Raw genomic sequence first — 15,383 nt, forward strand, 5'->3', positions numbered from 1 at the left:
CAGGGAAGACCTTGTCTATTTACCCTATCCATGGCCTTCATGATTTGATAAACTGCTATAACATCACTGCTCAGCCTCTGATGCTACAGAGAAAACAGCACCAGCTTGTTCAGTCTCTCCCTATAGTTCAAACCCTCCAACCCTAGCAACTTGCTTGTAAATCTTTTCTGAACCCTTTCAAGTTTCACAACATCCTTCCAATAGGAGGGAGACCAGAATTGCACACAGTATTCCAAAACCTGAAATAAAAGCAAGTATAAGTGATGATGACAATGTAAATACAGGACTGTTGTAAAAACTCACCTGGTTCACTAAGTCATTTTCAAAATACATCTGCTGCCTTTATCCAACCTCGATGTACAAGTCCAGTATCACACAAAAGGCCGCTGGATCTTGACTGTTCTCTAAATGCTCTGGTAAGTCATTGTGTTGTATTGGAATATACAATAAATGGTGCCCATATTCAGAGAATGTATAAGGAACGATTGTTTTAGATCTGGGATCTAAACCCTATGAGGTGCCAGGATGTTTCTGGTAAGGACCTCAGATGTTGATTCTGTCAAGGGTCAAAGGTAGAAAGTTTGCTGACTTAAACTCAGGTATTGTCTGCATACATTTCAAATACATTCACAAAAGCATTTCAACAGCCCTACTTTGAATGGAGTGTTAGAGGAAGCTACACAGGCTTAGTCAAAGTATCTCAAACTAAGCTGCAATTTCTCAATACTTATTTATTAGGCTTGCATCTCAAAAGTGTCCAGATCTCGGTTTCTCAAACAAGAACTAATACACTTTATGTTACTCGGCATGCAAACTACCCAACTGACACTAGGCCATGCAGGACAGGAAACAGTTCGGTTGGTAGCTTCCCTCCTTCATTGCCATCATCTCACACTGAGCATATCCCATTGATGCTCCATCACTATGCGAGTCTACCAACACTCCCTAGACTCATCTTTGCTCTGTATGTTTTGGGCTTGATTACTCTAATGCACTTCTGGCCAGCTTCCCACCTTACACATACTTCATAAACTTCAACTCATCTCATAACTGTTCATTTCCTAACTCATACCAAGTTTTGTACATCATCATCATCCTGTGCCAATTATCTACATTGAGAAACACCTCAACTTTAAAACTTCGGTCTTTGTTTTCAAATCTCTCCACACCAATGCTGCTTCCTATCTCTGTAACACCCTTCATTATTGCTGAACTCCTCAAATCCACCATTATTGGCCTTGTCTTCAGATGCTTGAAGCATCTGGGCACCTCATAGGGTTTAGATCCCAGATCTAAAAGCCTTCTGAAAATGACAACTGGGATCCCAAGTTGCAAGCTGAAATTTTGGGGGTGTCAATTTTGAGCAACACTGGCTACCATGGAGCACTGACCTAGTTATAACAGTTATACAGCTATCCTGCCCTGCTGTCAGTTCTCACTGAGGGATTACAACAATTTGCAAGTCTCAAAATGGGGTCACCAAGGGAAAATATTTGTGAAGCACAGCCCTTTTAGAAATGCCTATCTATGGAACTCTTGTTTTTCTACCTTCCTTTAAGTACAATGATTTTATGATAATGTAAATTCTTATTCCCTTTGCTATAAACTTTTAGTCACCTGTCCTGATACCTCTGTAAGTGAATTAATTTTGTTAGACATTTACTACTGCATTCTGTCTTTGGAGGTTGGGCATCTTTATCTTCACTCAACATACCCCCAGAAAACAAAGAGTTAGAAGTCACATTTATTCTTAAATTTCTTTCCTTAAAAATACTTGCCTTCAAATATAAACACATAACTCCGAGAGATAATGCCTACGATATTGTTTACACTATTCTTTACTAGAGATTCATTAGACATTTTATATTGTGTAATTGTTCTTTTTATTCTGTCACAGGACACAGGTGTGGGGGCTGGTTGGCTAGCATTTATTGTCCATTCCTGGGTGGTGGTGACTTTTTGAACCACTGCAGTTCACATACTGTAGGTAGACCCACAGTATCTTTAGGAAGGGAATTCCAAAATTTTGACCAAGTGATGGTGATAGAATGGCAATATATTTCCAAGTCAGGTGAGTGAGGTGGAGGGGAAATCTACCCTGCTTGCTCTTCTAAATGGAAGTGATCGTGGTTTGGAACATGCAAAGAACCTTGGGTGTATTTCTTCCATGTATCTTGTAGATTGATATACTGCTGCTCAGTGTCAGTCAAGCAGTCTGCTTTGATGGTAAACAGTTTCTTGAGTGTTGTTGGAGTCCCTTTCATCCAGACAAGCGGAGATTATTCCACCATATTCCTGATTTGTACCTTGTTGATGGCGAGCAGGTTCTGGGGAGTCAGGTGAGTTACTGGCTGCAGTCTTGCTGGAATCTGACCTGCTCTTGTAGCTACTGTATTTATATGCCAAGTCCAGGTGAGTTTGTGATCAATGCTAACCCCAAAGATATTCATAATGGAGGATTCAGTGATGGTACTACCTTTGAATTTTAGGGGGTAGTGGTTAGATTGTCTCTTATTAAAACATGTAAACCAGGAGCAGAAGGCCATCTGGCTCTACGAGCCTGCTCCACCATTTAATAAGATCATGGCTAATCTTTTTGTGGGCATGGCTCTACTTAGGGGAGAAAGTGAGGTCTGCAGATGCTGGAGATCAGAGATGGAAATGTGTTGCTGGAAAAGCGCAGCAGGTCAGGCAGCATCTAGGGAACAGGAGAATCGACGTTTTGGGCATTAGCCCTTCTTCAGGAATGAGGACAGTTTGTCCAGCAGGCTAAGATAAAAGATAGGGAGGAGGGGGATACAGGTATCTTAGCCTGCTGGACAAACTGTCCTCATTCCTGAAGAAGGGCTAATGCCCGAAACGTCGATTCTCCTGTTCCCTAGATGCTGCCTGACCTGCTGCGCTTTTCCAGCAACACATTTCCATGGCTCTACTTACCCTCTCATCATTACCCTTAATTTCTTTACTGTTCAAAAAGTTATTTTAGCTTTAAAAACATTTAATGAGGAAGCCTCAACTACTTCTATGGGCAGGGAATTCCACAGATTCATAACCCTCTGGGTGAATAAGTTCCTTCTCAATTCAGTCCTAAATCTGGAAATGGTCTTTGCCTGGCATTTGTGCGGTATGAATGTTACGGGCCAAGCCTGGATGTTGATCAGGAATTGCGGCATTTGGACATGGACTGGTTCAGGGATTGTGAATGGTACTGAAGATTGTGCAGTCATTGGTGAATATCCTCACTTCTGACCTTAAGTTGGAAAGACGGTCATTGATGAAGCAGTTGAAGATGGTTGGGTCTAGGACACTACCCTGAGGAACTTCTGCAGAGATGCCCTGAAGCAGAGATGACTGACCTCCAACAACCATCTTCGTATGTGCCAGGTATGACTTCCAACCAGTATAGAGTTTAACCCCGATTCCCATTGATTCCATACTCAGTTGAATGCAACCTTGATCTGCGCTATTAGCTCATCAGCTTTAGTGAAAAGGCCAGATTTAACGTGGGGACCAACCAAAAACTTTACCAATCTCACACGAGCATCTGAGGAAGGTGAGGACTTAAGGGTTTCGGGGCTCTTTGCATTTCTCAATGGAAGCTTGATGCGACTGTTGTAATTCCATTTAGCATTATGCCTTTGGTCCTAGCTCACAGCGGGGGAAGGGAGTGTTATTGGAGCTAGGCCCCAAACGTTGACTCGGCTTTGTCTCCATGCGTGCTACCAGGCCTGTTGAGTTTCGGCAGCAATTCCTATTCTCATTTCGAATATTGTTTGGCGGAGGAAGCGTCGACTTGGTGGCACCGATGAGCCATTGACAGATGGTTCCTAGGCCGACGAGAGCGGGAGACCCACTCCCCCACCACCCCGACAGCAAGGGGAGGGGTAAGTGGGGCCGTCTCTTCCCGTGGGTAGGCATCCCGTGCTGGGGGAGGTGGAACCCGGGTTCGGGGAATAGTGGGGTAAACGGACTTGCAACGCTGGGGGCGGTGGCAAAGCAGCCTCGGGCAGACACGGTGGGGGAGGGGCAGGACGGGTCGCCGGGCCGGGGCCAAACCGCCTCAATCCGCAGTGCGGCTGCATTGAAGCCGCCGGCCAATCAGCGGGCGCCTCCAGCCGGGCCCCCGCCCGCCTCGCCTGATTGGCCGAGGGGGTGGGCCGTATCACACAACGAGCCAGCGTGACTGGTGAGGGCTGGCTGCCAATCAGCGTGACGCGCGATTCAAGTTTGGTTGTGGCCAAACCGGCGCGTGGGCTAGGGGGAGGGGGGAAGTGGAAGAATAAAGTAGGGAATTGGAGAGGCGTGAAACCGGAAATAAAGTTAGGCTGCACGATCGGGCGTGGTGTATTGTGGGTAAGAGAATCAATTCGGCTAACTGGTGGTGGAGCTCAGTCTCTTTTGTCCTGGTGATTTTGAGCTACCAGTTTGCGCTGCCATCTATGCGGATCGGGGTTATTTCAATTTAATTTGATGTCCCCTCCCCCCTTCCCTTCCCCCTTTTATTTATTTTTCTCTCATTTGGGAAGCAAAGATCTACACGGAGTGACTGGGCGGCTTGGACGGTGAGGTGAGGTGGGGCCGAGCTCGGTTGGGGAGAGAGCGGTGCGGCCGCCATTTTGCGCCTCTGCTCAGCGGCTCTGGACAAAATGGCGGAGGCGACGACAGGCTGGACTTCGAGTGAAATAGCGCTTGTTGTTCAGGGCTTGTTTTATTGAAATGGCCTTGTATTGATTTCTTTGCTCTCCCTGCCTTATTGTGTTTGTGGATAAGTGTTGCTCGATTCTTGAGGTTTTTTTCTGGTGGGGAGGGCTCGATCTTTCTTGGCTTTCTCTCGATCCTTCGCTCCCTCTTCCTCCTCTCTTTCCCTCCAAACCATCTATCCAGTAGATCACCCAAACCATCACTCTCTCTTCCTGTGTGAGACTGGAGTGTTGAGATCCTGGGCGTTAGGAAACACTTTATCGAGTGATTGGAGAGAAACTGGCTCTTTCCCATCCATTTAGAAGAAATCTAATCTGTTTGTGTCTCTTCTTTCCCACCCCACACTTGATGTACTGTTAAAACCCTATCCCCAAACCAGTTTTCCTCTACTCAGTTTCATGAAGTTGTTTGGGGAGGGGGTGCCTCAACACCCTTATTGTTTTCTGTGAGCCCACTATCCTTCTCTAGGCTTTCTTCAAATAGTCTTGATCTAGACTCTTTGCTTTCTCGATTCCCTGTTGTCACCTCTTCCAGCTCCTTGATTGCTTTCACTGTTTAGGGTTATTGAGGTGAATGGCTTTAAAACTTTTTCTGTTGGTTTGTCTCCAATCCTGAATCTTTTCTTTCTTGTGCCCCCACCCCCCCAATCCACATTATCCTTTTTGCTTTGTCAACCTGTATTTCTAGTTCTGCTATTAAGATCCTCCTATCTGTAGATTGAGAAATAATCCTGTTGTAATTGCCTTGCGTCATTGACTCAGTCAAAAGCTGGCCATATTTTTCTGCATTTCCCCTGTTTAGCCGGAACAATCATATTTTTGTGCGGTGGGGTGGGTGGAGTTTGACTTTGCTTGTACTTAAATTGAGCAGGGTGTGGTAATTGTTTTTATTTTCTCTCCTAGGTAACTCATTTCCCCACCCTTCCCTTTTTTTAAAAAATCTTCTTTTGGAAGTTTTTCGTTGTGTCAAGCCGCCAAAGTGGAGAGTGTGATTGCAGAAGGGGTTGCTTCTCGTTTCAGGTATCTATATAGCTTTGATTTGCTTATGAGTAAATGGTTTTAGTTTTTGCAAACAAAAGTTGTTTTGTGCTTTTAGTGGATTAGTCAGTACCATAGAAATCACTTGATTTAAAACCTGACCACTGTTGACTTTGACAGGTTCTTAATTCCTGCTCAAGATCGCATAGTAGACAAGCTAGAAAGTGAATAGTGGACAGTTTCTTGTGGCTTTGTTTACTGAGCTTTCATGTCATTGATCATTTATGGTAACGTAATGAAAGGACATTTCTGCATATCATGACTGATCCCTTCCTGTCACATTCTGTAGCAAAGTCTTAAAGTTGTGCCTTGTGGTGGTAATGGCATTTGGCTTAAGTAGATATTTATGGGCTCCAGTGACCTAAGTACTGGCTTTGAGTATTGCATCCTTTTTTTTTGACAAGTCTGCAGGAACCGGTGCTGAGAATTACATGAGACCTTAAATGCTGTATTGATCTTTCAAATGTAAAGTGTCCTAGCATGAGTGGCAGTTAAGCTAAGGTGTTAATTCAAACAAAACTTACAAAAACTGACACATTTTCTTGTCTTTCTAGTGCTTCTTCGGGCGGAGGAGGAGGTAGGGGTGCGCCTCAGCACTATCCCAAGACTGCCAGCAATAGGTATCTATCAATTCTCGGAAAGGGCTATTAAAATGTTAGATTCCTATCTACATTCTTTGAAACAAGAGGTTGATTTTGGCACATCTAAGCCTGCCCTACCCTGACAAAATTTCCTTCCATACTCCCCTGTTTAACTCTGAGCTTGTATAATTAATTGCATTGTCCATAAATGCATGTACGGATGCCCAAAAGGCAATATCTATAGATTATTTTTACCTCTTAAAGTCACCTAACGCACTTGTTGAAACCCTCATCCGTGTCTTATTTTGACTTCGTTATTCCTAAACAGCCCTGGCCTCCCTTTTGCTCAGTTATCATGTAGACTTTTCAGGCATTCATGAGTCTCTTTTCACTGTTTTCTGATAAAACTGATTTTTCAGTATTGTCATCTTACCTTCAAGCCCCTCCATGACATTCTCTCCCAGTATTTTAACTACTACCAGTCATAGTCATAGAGGTGTACAGCATGGAAACAGACCCTTTATTCCAACATGTCCATGCTGACCAGATATCCCAAACTAATGTAGTCCCATTTGCCAGCACTTGGCCCATATCCCTCTAAACCCACCCTAATCATACACCTATCCAAATGCCTTTTTAAATATCCTATAATTCTTGAATACTTTTCCATTTTTGCTAGTTGGGCATTATTAATTTTGGTTGTAGCGGAAGCAGAAATTGCTGGAAAATCTCAGCAGGTTTGGCAGCATCTGTGGAGAGAAATTTGTTAGCATTTCAAGGCCACAGATTGTTCAGAATTTCTGAAGAAAGATCATGACCTGACAAGTTAAGTATGATTTCGCTCTCAGATGCTGTCAGACCTGCTAGGATTTTCCAGTATTTGCTGTTGTTTGATTTCAAGCATCAGCAATTCTTTTTGTTTTTCACTTTGATACACAAGTGTGTGGTCTGTGCTGTCCACTTAGCACCCTCTGTCTTTGAGGAGTGCTGTCTTGTTTTTACTTTCTGTTGTATCTGGTAGAAGTGACACGTTAAACAGCTGCTCTTGCTCTATTGGTTGTGCTGTCAACCACCTAAGCTCTGGAGTTCTCTTCAATACCTCTAGATTAGATTTCTTAGTGTGGGAGCAGGCCCTTCGGCCCAACAAGTCCACACCGACCCTCCGAAGAGCAACCCACCCACACCTATTCCCCTACATTTACCCCTTCACCTAACACTGCGGGCAATTTAGCATGGCCAGTTCACCTAACCTGCACACTTTTGTGTTGTGAGAGGAAACCGGAGCACCCGGAGGAAACCCATGCAGACACTGGGAGAATGTGCAAACTCCACACACCCACAGTTGCCTGAGGCGGGAATTGAACCCGGGTCTCTAGCGCTGTGAGGCAGCAGTGCTAACCACTGTGCCAACGCTTCTTCCTCTTTTGTTTTTAAAGCTTTATATCATCTACCCTACTGTCCTTGAAATAGTTCCACATGTTGTGTTCCAGCTGCATTTTGGTTATATTTTATAAATTTTGTGTTCAAATATGAAATTGTTCATCAAAATAAATTAACTTGTGTAACTAATATCTATTAAATATCTGCAACAGCTAAATGTTAAGGTATCATGTCTTTTTGTGTAGGGCACAACACTGTAGTTTGTTCCAGAAACAGATTTAATAGCTTTTCAAATTCTGTCCCTCTTTTAATACCAGTACGAAGAAGCATGTTGCGTGGATGGCTGCCATTTTGCCTGTGGAGTGATTGCTCTTTCACTGAATCAGCAATCAGCCCACTTCTACTGTACTTTTTCCACAAGTCTGCCAATTTCTGGGCCAAATCTCAAGTTATTTGTCTTCAGTTGTGCATCCCTGTGCCGGTTTGCTTTTTCTGGCAGGAAGTTGTTGGGGACAGAAAGGCTTCTGAATTGACATGACTGACCCAGCTTAGCAAAAACCAGTTGAATCTGAACTTTATTTTGTGGCGTGCTGAAGTTGTAGCCTAACTGAACTATATCTCTTATTGACTAAGCTTTTTACATTCTCAAATAATGCATAGATGAGGTAACAATTATATTGAACAGTTGCTATAGACTTTGTTCCTATCTCTCTACAGCCGGATCCTGGGGGAAACCCCAGGACCTAGCGTACAGAGATGGGTTCGTTCATGAAGCACTAAACGAGATGCCAACTCCTTGAATGAGAAAGAACGACAAGATGGAATCTTCAGGAAAGTCAGAGGGTAAGTTATGATTTAAATTGAATGTTGAAGTAGGCCCTTGGGGCAGAATGGCTACTGTATCCCTACCATGTGACAGGTAAGTCACCTCACTGCCAAATGGCTTTCAACCGTACAGAACTGAGTGCTGCCCCCTCTCTTGGTTTTTTAAAAAAAAAAATTGTGTGAGGAACCTAGGAATGGCACTTTACATCCTTTATTTTCACCTTCAATATTTCTGATCTATGAAATAGGATGAACCCAAACTGGATTTATTTAGGCCCAAACGTAGATTGCACTGGGTTAATTTAATTACAAAATTATCACAGCAACCTGTGTTGGTCTTTATTGCAGAGAAGGTCAATATAAGACCAGTCTTGCTATGGGACATAATTGGGGGGGGGGGATATTCTTGGAGTCAGTTCAGAGGAGGTCTTGTGGAAAATTAGGTAGGTTAGACAGTTCTTTCTGAACAATTCACAATTGAAACTAGTGTTTTATAAAGAGGGTTAGTATTGACAGGTTAGTGGTGCTTGAGCCATGTTCTTCAAATTTTATATAAAATGTCAACTTGTCATCAAATTCTAATTGAGCTTTTTCATGGATGGAAGGTGATTTTCTTGGATGGAAGTTATTTTCTTGTGTGGCTACTTTTTAAATCTTTCTCTAGTGATGTGCAGAAACATCGTGAGCAGAGCCTACTTCAATTCCATTTCTCTACGCCCTCCTGTTTAGGTGGTGGAAGAACCTTCTGAAATTTGACTCTGGTATTAATTATGAAATGTCTAATTACAGAACGTTTTAAGCAATGTTTTTAATAAATTGCAGTCCTTCAGTTGACATGGTCAGGTTCTATATTTGTTTCGCTTCCTTGAAGGTTATGGTCCATTTGAAAGTGACCAGGGAATGATTTTTTTTTATTTAATAGCTTATAAGTAAGTTGCTGATTTGTTTCTGTATGAATTAAATTGCATGGCTTCTCTTGGACACCACCTGGATGACTACAAGTGGCTGGGCCATTTTGTTTTTGTTTTAGCTTATGTAGAGTAATCATTTTACCTTTATCTACAGTAGCTGAGTGAATTATTCTGAAGCCTCCTTTGGTACTTGTAAGTTGCGCATTACATTATTGTATTCCATGTTGTATTCTGGTTGATTGTAGTCACGTGCAGGTGAGTTCTCTTGGCTTAAAGTACTTTAGGGCTTTACATAAGATTGAAGCCTGGGACTACCAGTTTTCAAAATCCAAAATATTATTTTAATGTAACAAATTTAAAGCTATCCACAGTAAACTATCAAGAAAATGAATTTTTTTTGTGGTTCTTGCTGCAAAATTACTCTAATTGGATTCCATGAGGTTTCTATTTTGTAGAATTCCTCTTTGACAGTGACGATAGAAAGTATATGAAGTGTCTCTAAGTGAGTCCAATTTAATTGTCTTGGCAGTTGAAGCTTTTTGGCAACTCCAAAGTACAATATAATCTGCAACAGTTGTACTTGGGTCAGTCAGGCGTAGTCACTTTGTCTTGTTGTTGCAGGTTGTCACCTTGATATACATTTGGGCAATAATGTACCTGTAGTGTTGTCTTATTGATGGTGAAAGAAAGAGTAGCTGAAGTGAATGTTGGTCCCTTCAATGGCAGACTGGGGAGTTGGTGGTGGGGAGCATAAATATGCAGATACTAACTCAATATTTTGCTTTAGTTTTCATGGTGGGAGACTCTGAAACCACCAATAGTACCCAGTAGTGCAGAAACTTAATGCAATGCCATCACCTAGGGAAAAAGTACTGAGCAAACTATCAGGATTGAAGGCAGATAAGTCCCCAGGGCCTAGTGGCCTACATCTTGGGGTCTGACCAGAACTGACTTCAGATATTGAGAGGATAATTTATATTCAGAAATTCCCTGGATTAGAGCAAGGTTCCGGTTAACATCACAACATTTAAAAAGGGAGAGGAGCAGAAAGAAGGAAACCGATCAGTTTAATATCAGTCATTGGGAAATTATTAGATTTCATTATTTAAGAGAGAAATTAGTCATTTGGAAAGTGGAGGTAATCTAGTCAGCATGGTTTTATAAAGGGTTAATCATACTTCACTGATTTCCTCAGATGTAACAAGCAAAGGTGGTAACGGGGGTCGTGTAGCTGTAATATATCTGAACTACCAGAAGGCATTTGACAAAGTGCAATTTAAAAAACATGTCACGTTGGGTTAGGTGTAATTCATTCTTTTGAATGAGAGGATTGACCAATGGAAAGCGAAGTTGGGATAAATGGATCTTTTGTTGGCAAGCTGTAACTAAGGTTGGCTAAGGAATGGTAAATGGAGCTTAATTTGGATAAATGAAGTATTGCATATTAGTAAATCAATCAAGGGCAGGACAGTTAATGGTAGGTCCCTGGGCAGTGTTAACCAGAGACATAGGGGTTCAGGTCATAGGTGGATGGGATGGTTCAGCTGCTTAGTGTGCTTGCCTTCATTGCTCTGACCGTTTTGAACATAGGAGTTGGGAAACCATGTTGTGATTATATAGGATGTTGATGAGGGCACTTTTAGAGTACAGTGCAGTTCTGGTTGCCCTGCTATCGGAAGAATATTAAGTTAGAGGGTTCAGAAAGGATTTACTAGGATATTGCTGGGAATGGAGGGTATGAGGTACAAAAATGGACTAAAAGGTTGGGACTTTTTCACTGGAGCATAGGAGGTTGAGGGGTGTCCTTTCTTTTAGTGTATAAAATCATGAGGGGCAAAGATAAGGTGAATAGCAGAAGTCAAGATTCTTTCCTAGGTTTGGGGAGTTCAAAACTAGAAAGCATAGGTTTAAGGTGAGAGGACAAAGTTATCTCTTGGGTTCCTTTGTTTTCAAACCTTTTTGATTTTGATTTGTATGTGGAATCTATTGCCAGAGGAAGTGGTAGATGCAGGTACAGTCACAACATCGAAAAGACATTTTTGGATAGTAAGTCAACAGGAAAGGTTGTATAGGAATATGGGCCAAACCCTGCCACTTGGGAGTTGAGTTTAAGAAACTTGCTTTTGGCATGGACAAATTGGACTGAAGGTGGATCAGTGGTGCTGGAAGAGCACAGCAATACAGGCAGCATCCGAAGACAGGATGCTGCCTGAATTGCTGTGCTCTTCCAGCACCACTGATCCAGAATCTGGTTTCCAGCATCTGCAGTCATTGTTTTTACCAAATTGGACTGAAGGGTCTGTTTCTGTGCAGTATGACTCTGGATGCCCCAGGGTTCAGTCCTTGGGGCCCAAATTCATTACAGTTTAATGACTTGGACCCCAGAATAGATTGTAGTTCACCTAAATTTGCAGGTGACGCTAAAATAGGAAAGTAAGCTGCAATGAAGAAATAAGGATTCCAGAAATGGGTAGATCAGGTGAATGTGGTGCTGGAAAAAAAACTGCAGGTCAGGCAGCATTCAGTGAGCAAGAGAATCAATATTTTGGGCAAAAGCTCTTCATCACGAATGAGGCCTCGTTCCTGATGAGGGGTTTTTTGCCCAAAATGTCAATGCTGCTGCTTGACCTGTGCTTTTCCAGCACCACATTCTGGACTCTGATCTCTGGTATCTTAGTCCTCACTTTCTCCTAGATCAGGTGAATGGGCCACAATTAAAGTGGAGTTTAGCATGGATAGTTGAGGTTACCTCTTTTATTTGAAGAATGAAAAGACAACTTTTAAATGGGGTGAAACTTCAAAATGCTTTAATCCAGAGGGAGTTGGTTAACCTGTTGTATGAGTTAGGCTGCTAATACGACTCAGACCTGCATAAGGAGGGAAAATCGAATTTTGGGATTTATTGCTTAAAAGAATGGGGTACAAAAGGAAATTGTTGCAACTTTAAAAGGCTTGAGACTGCATTTGGAATACTGCTTACAATTTGGCTGTTTACTGGAAGGATGGAATTGCATTGGAGGCAGCTCGGAAGATATATACTGGATTAATTCTTCAGAGATGGTGAGATTGAGCAGCTGAGGCCTGTACTTGAGTTTAGAAGGACAGAAGATCCATTTTGTGGTTTATAAGATGGTAAAGAAGTTGACAAATCAGATGTTTACACCTGTGGGGCAACTTAAATGAGAGGTCAGATTTGGGTTAAAGGCAGGCAGATTTTAAAACCAGTGAGGAATTACTTTTCTCTAAGGGCCATTCATTGCCTCAGAGTACAGTGGATGTTGAAGTATTTAGTTATGGGGAGTGGGCAGGAATGTGGAGTTGAGGCCAACATGAGATTGGCTATGATTGTACTAAATGGCAGTGCAGGTTCAAGGGCTGAATTGCTTACTCCTGATCCTAGTTGTGTTCAAGTGTAGTCAGCCCATTTCGTGAGAATGGAAAGGATAGATGTTTTGAGACTTTTTTTGTTGAGCAAAAACACAGGAATACCTTTCTGATAGTTATTAACACAATTTTAGATGTTCCTGTCAGTCCTAATTCTGATATTTGCATCAAGTTGCATGAGCAGCTACTGTCTTGGTGATGTTTTTGCAGTATAGCATGACCTAAGTGGCAGGTCTGGCAACAGTTATTGCATGGTTCATGCAGCTTTCAATTACCCATTACTTTTACCCTGTCTCTGTCCCTTGCAAGACTATTTAGACTGAACACTCTTAAGAATGCCAAACATTTGACATTTTGAGGTTGGCTTTTATGTTGTCTTATCCTGTTGCCTCACCATGAAATTTGTGTGACTGAAGGCTTCGTGAACCAGTTCTCATTTTGGGAGAAAAATCATCCATTAGCTAAGCACCTGCTGATGCATGAGCTTACTGAGTCTTTGAAGTGTATTCCATTGTTTCTGATAACTAGCTATCTGAGTTGAGAAAACTGGATCTGCCTGGGGATGCATTTGGTCACCTGGATTGTCTAGTCTCAACTCGCTGAAGTTTGCTTAGAGCTAACGGTATTTCTTCAATGGCCAGTGCTCAACCTGGACTGTTATGCAGAGTTTCGAGATGCTCTGATACTTAGTCCTCATGTACCATACAATGCTGGTCACCTATAAATGAATTGTGCTCTGAAAATTCTGTTGTTCGTTTAGGTGATGTATTCTTTCAGGTATGACTTTTCAGTAGCATTTGTACATCTAAAATCAGCAATAGGTTCCAGATTGCAACTGACTCCAGTTGTGAAAGATTGCATTTGAGCAGGGCAATTAAACTGGGTATTCTGACCAATGTTTATGCTGTTGTCAGATTATCTGCTTCTTCCTGCGTTGCTGTTCTTGGAGTTTAGTGTAACTTTTGTATTCTCTTTTGCTGGTCTTAAACAATATTGACTTGTTGCAAGGTCCTTAATGAGTTACATAATGTGGTCCTTTTGCAGTGCAGGAAACCTGGCAAATATCACATTGCATAGATAAATGAGCAGGGGTAACATTTGGAAGTACAAGATTTTTGTATTGAGGCAATTTCCTGATTCTTAGTATCTTTCAAAAACCATGCCATTAGAGTAGCAGGTTGATTTCAACATTGAATGGTTTTTGTCTGCACTGATCTAGCTGACTGAAGCATCCATTCTTGGGCTGATTAATGAATTTGTTCAGCTATTGAAACCCAAGAATGGTTTGTTTGATGTGTAATTCCTGAGTGGTTAATGAGTAGCAGTTGTATTTCTCCCAGAATTGTCAAATACAATGTACACCAATGTGTCTGAGGATTTAAAATTGATATCCTCATTCCTGAAATGTTAGCAAAGATGTGCATGTGCCTATTTACATTTTTGTCATTGAGTAGACACTTCAGTTGTTTGTACCTTTTGGTAATCTTTGAGGAGAAAGTGAGGTCTGCAGATGCTGGAGATCAGAGCTGAAAATGTGTTGCTGGAACAGCGCAGCAGGTCAGGCAGCATCCAGGGAGGAGAATCGACATTTCGGGCATAAGCCCTTCTTCAGGAATCATTCCTAAAGAAGGGCTTATGCCCGAAACGTCGATTCTCCTGTTCCCTGGATGCTGCCTGACCTGCTGCGCTTTTCCAGCAACACATTTTCAGCCCTTTTGGTAATCTGTGAACTTGTTTTGTCTGACAACAAATTCAGTTTCAGGTACCTAACACTTTCTGTTGAGTAAATGACGTTTTAAAACCAGGTTTTTAATGGGTATAAAATTGTTGATTCTGGAAACCTGCAAAAAAATGCAGGGAATGCTGGAGACCCTCAGGTCTAGTAGTATCTGTATGACCTCAGAACATTAAATCACACCACACTGTTGCCAGATTGCGGAGTTTCTTCTGTATTGTTTGCTTCTGCTTTTATAGTATTGTTTTTGTACAGTTTGAAATCTGTTTATATGGAATTGCTTTTGTAGTGTTCAGTTCATGTTGCCTTGATGTTTTTTGATGCAATTGTTTAAAATGGGTCTGTTTTAAAAATTAATATCACTATTAAGAAAAATTTGAAAAGTTCCTGAGGGCATAGTCTGGCAGCTATTGTGAAGTAGACTTGGCGAGAAGGTTGACCTGCACTTACCTTTGCTTCAATCCCAGCTAAGTCTCCATAGAGATATTAAACGTTTTACTGATTCTAATCTTAAACTGGAGTTTGGGAAAACGAGGCATTGTTAATAGCCTGTTAACCCCACAGTGTTACAGAATTCTAGAATGAATCCTTTTCTGTTGACTAATGCCAGATATGGTCTTCTTTCCATGCCTTAAATGAAGAATTGTTTATGGCCAGAATGTTTTTGGCCTACACCAAAAATCACATTTCAGGTCAGCTTTGTTTCCAGCATTTTAAGTACAAAAGCAGTACTGGTTGTTTTCACTGTTGTGTTTCTGATAATTCAACTGTCTGCATTTCCAGTAATTTGTAATTAAAAGTAGTTTTGGTATTTATGTTGCAGTGTTCT

At 41.8% G+C, this 15,383-nt stretch overlaps 1 protein-coding gene across 1 annotated transcript in view; it reads left to right on the forward strand.

Annotated features, from left to right (window-relative positions):
• The window catches only part of LOC122557736 (eukaryotic translation initiation factor 4 gamma 2-like), a 59,254-nt gene that overhangs the window by 26,577 nt on the left and 17,294 nt on the right, over positions 1 to 15,383 (forward strand). Inside the window, exons 2-5 of the mRNA XM_043705681.2 lie at positions 2,181 to 2,339; positions 5,608 to 5,720; positions 6,293 to 6,358; positions 8,474 to 8,542. Of these exons, the coding sequence (XP_043561616.2) occupies positions 2,181 to 2,339; positions 5,608 to 5,720; positions 6,293 to 6,358; positions 8,474 to 8,542 (407 nt within the window). The remainder of the gene's footprint in view (positions 1 to 2,180; positions 2,340 to 5,607; positions 5,721 to 6,292; positions 6,359 to 8,473; positions 8,543 to 15,383) is intronic.

This window comes from Chiloscyllium plagiosum, unplaced genomic scaffold (assembly GCF_037043375.1).
Source record: "Chiloscyllium plagiosum isolate Xiang-an unplaced genomic scaffold, Cpla_swu_hap1 HiC_scaffold_18, whole genome shotgun sequence".
NCBI classification, from domain to species: domain Eukaryota; kingdom Metazoa; phylum Chordata; class Chondrichthyes; order Orectolobiformes; family Hemiscylliidae; genus Chiloscyllium; species Chiloscyllium plagiosum.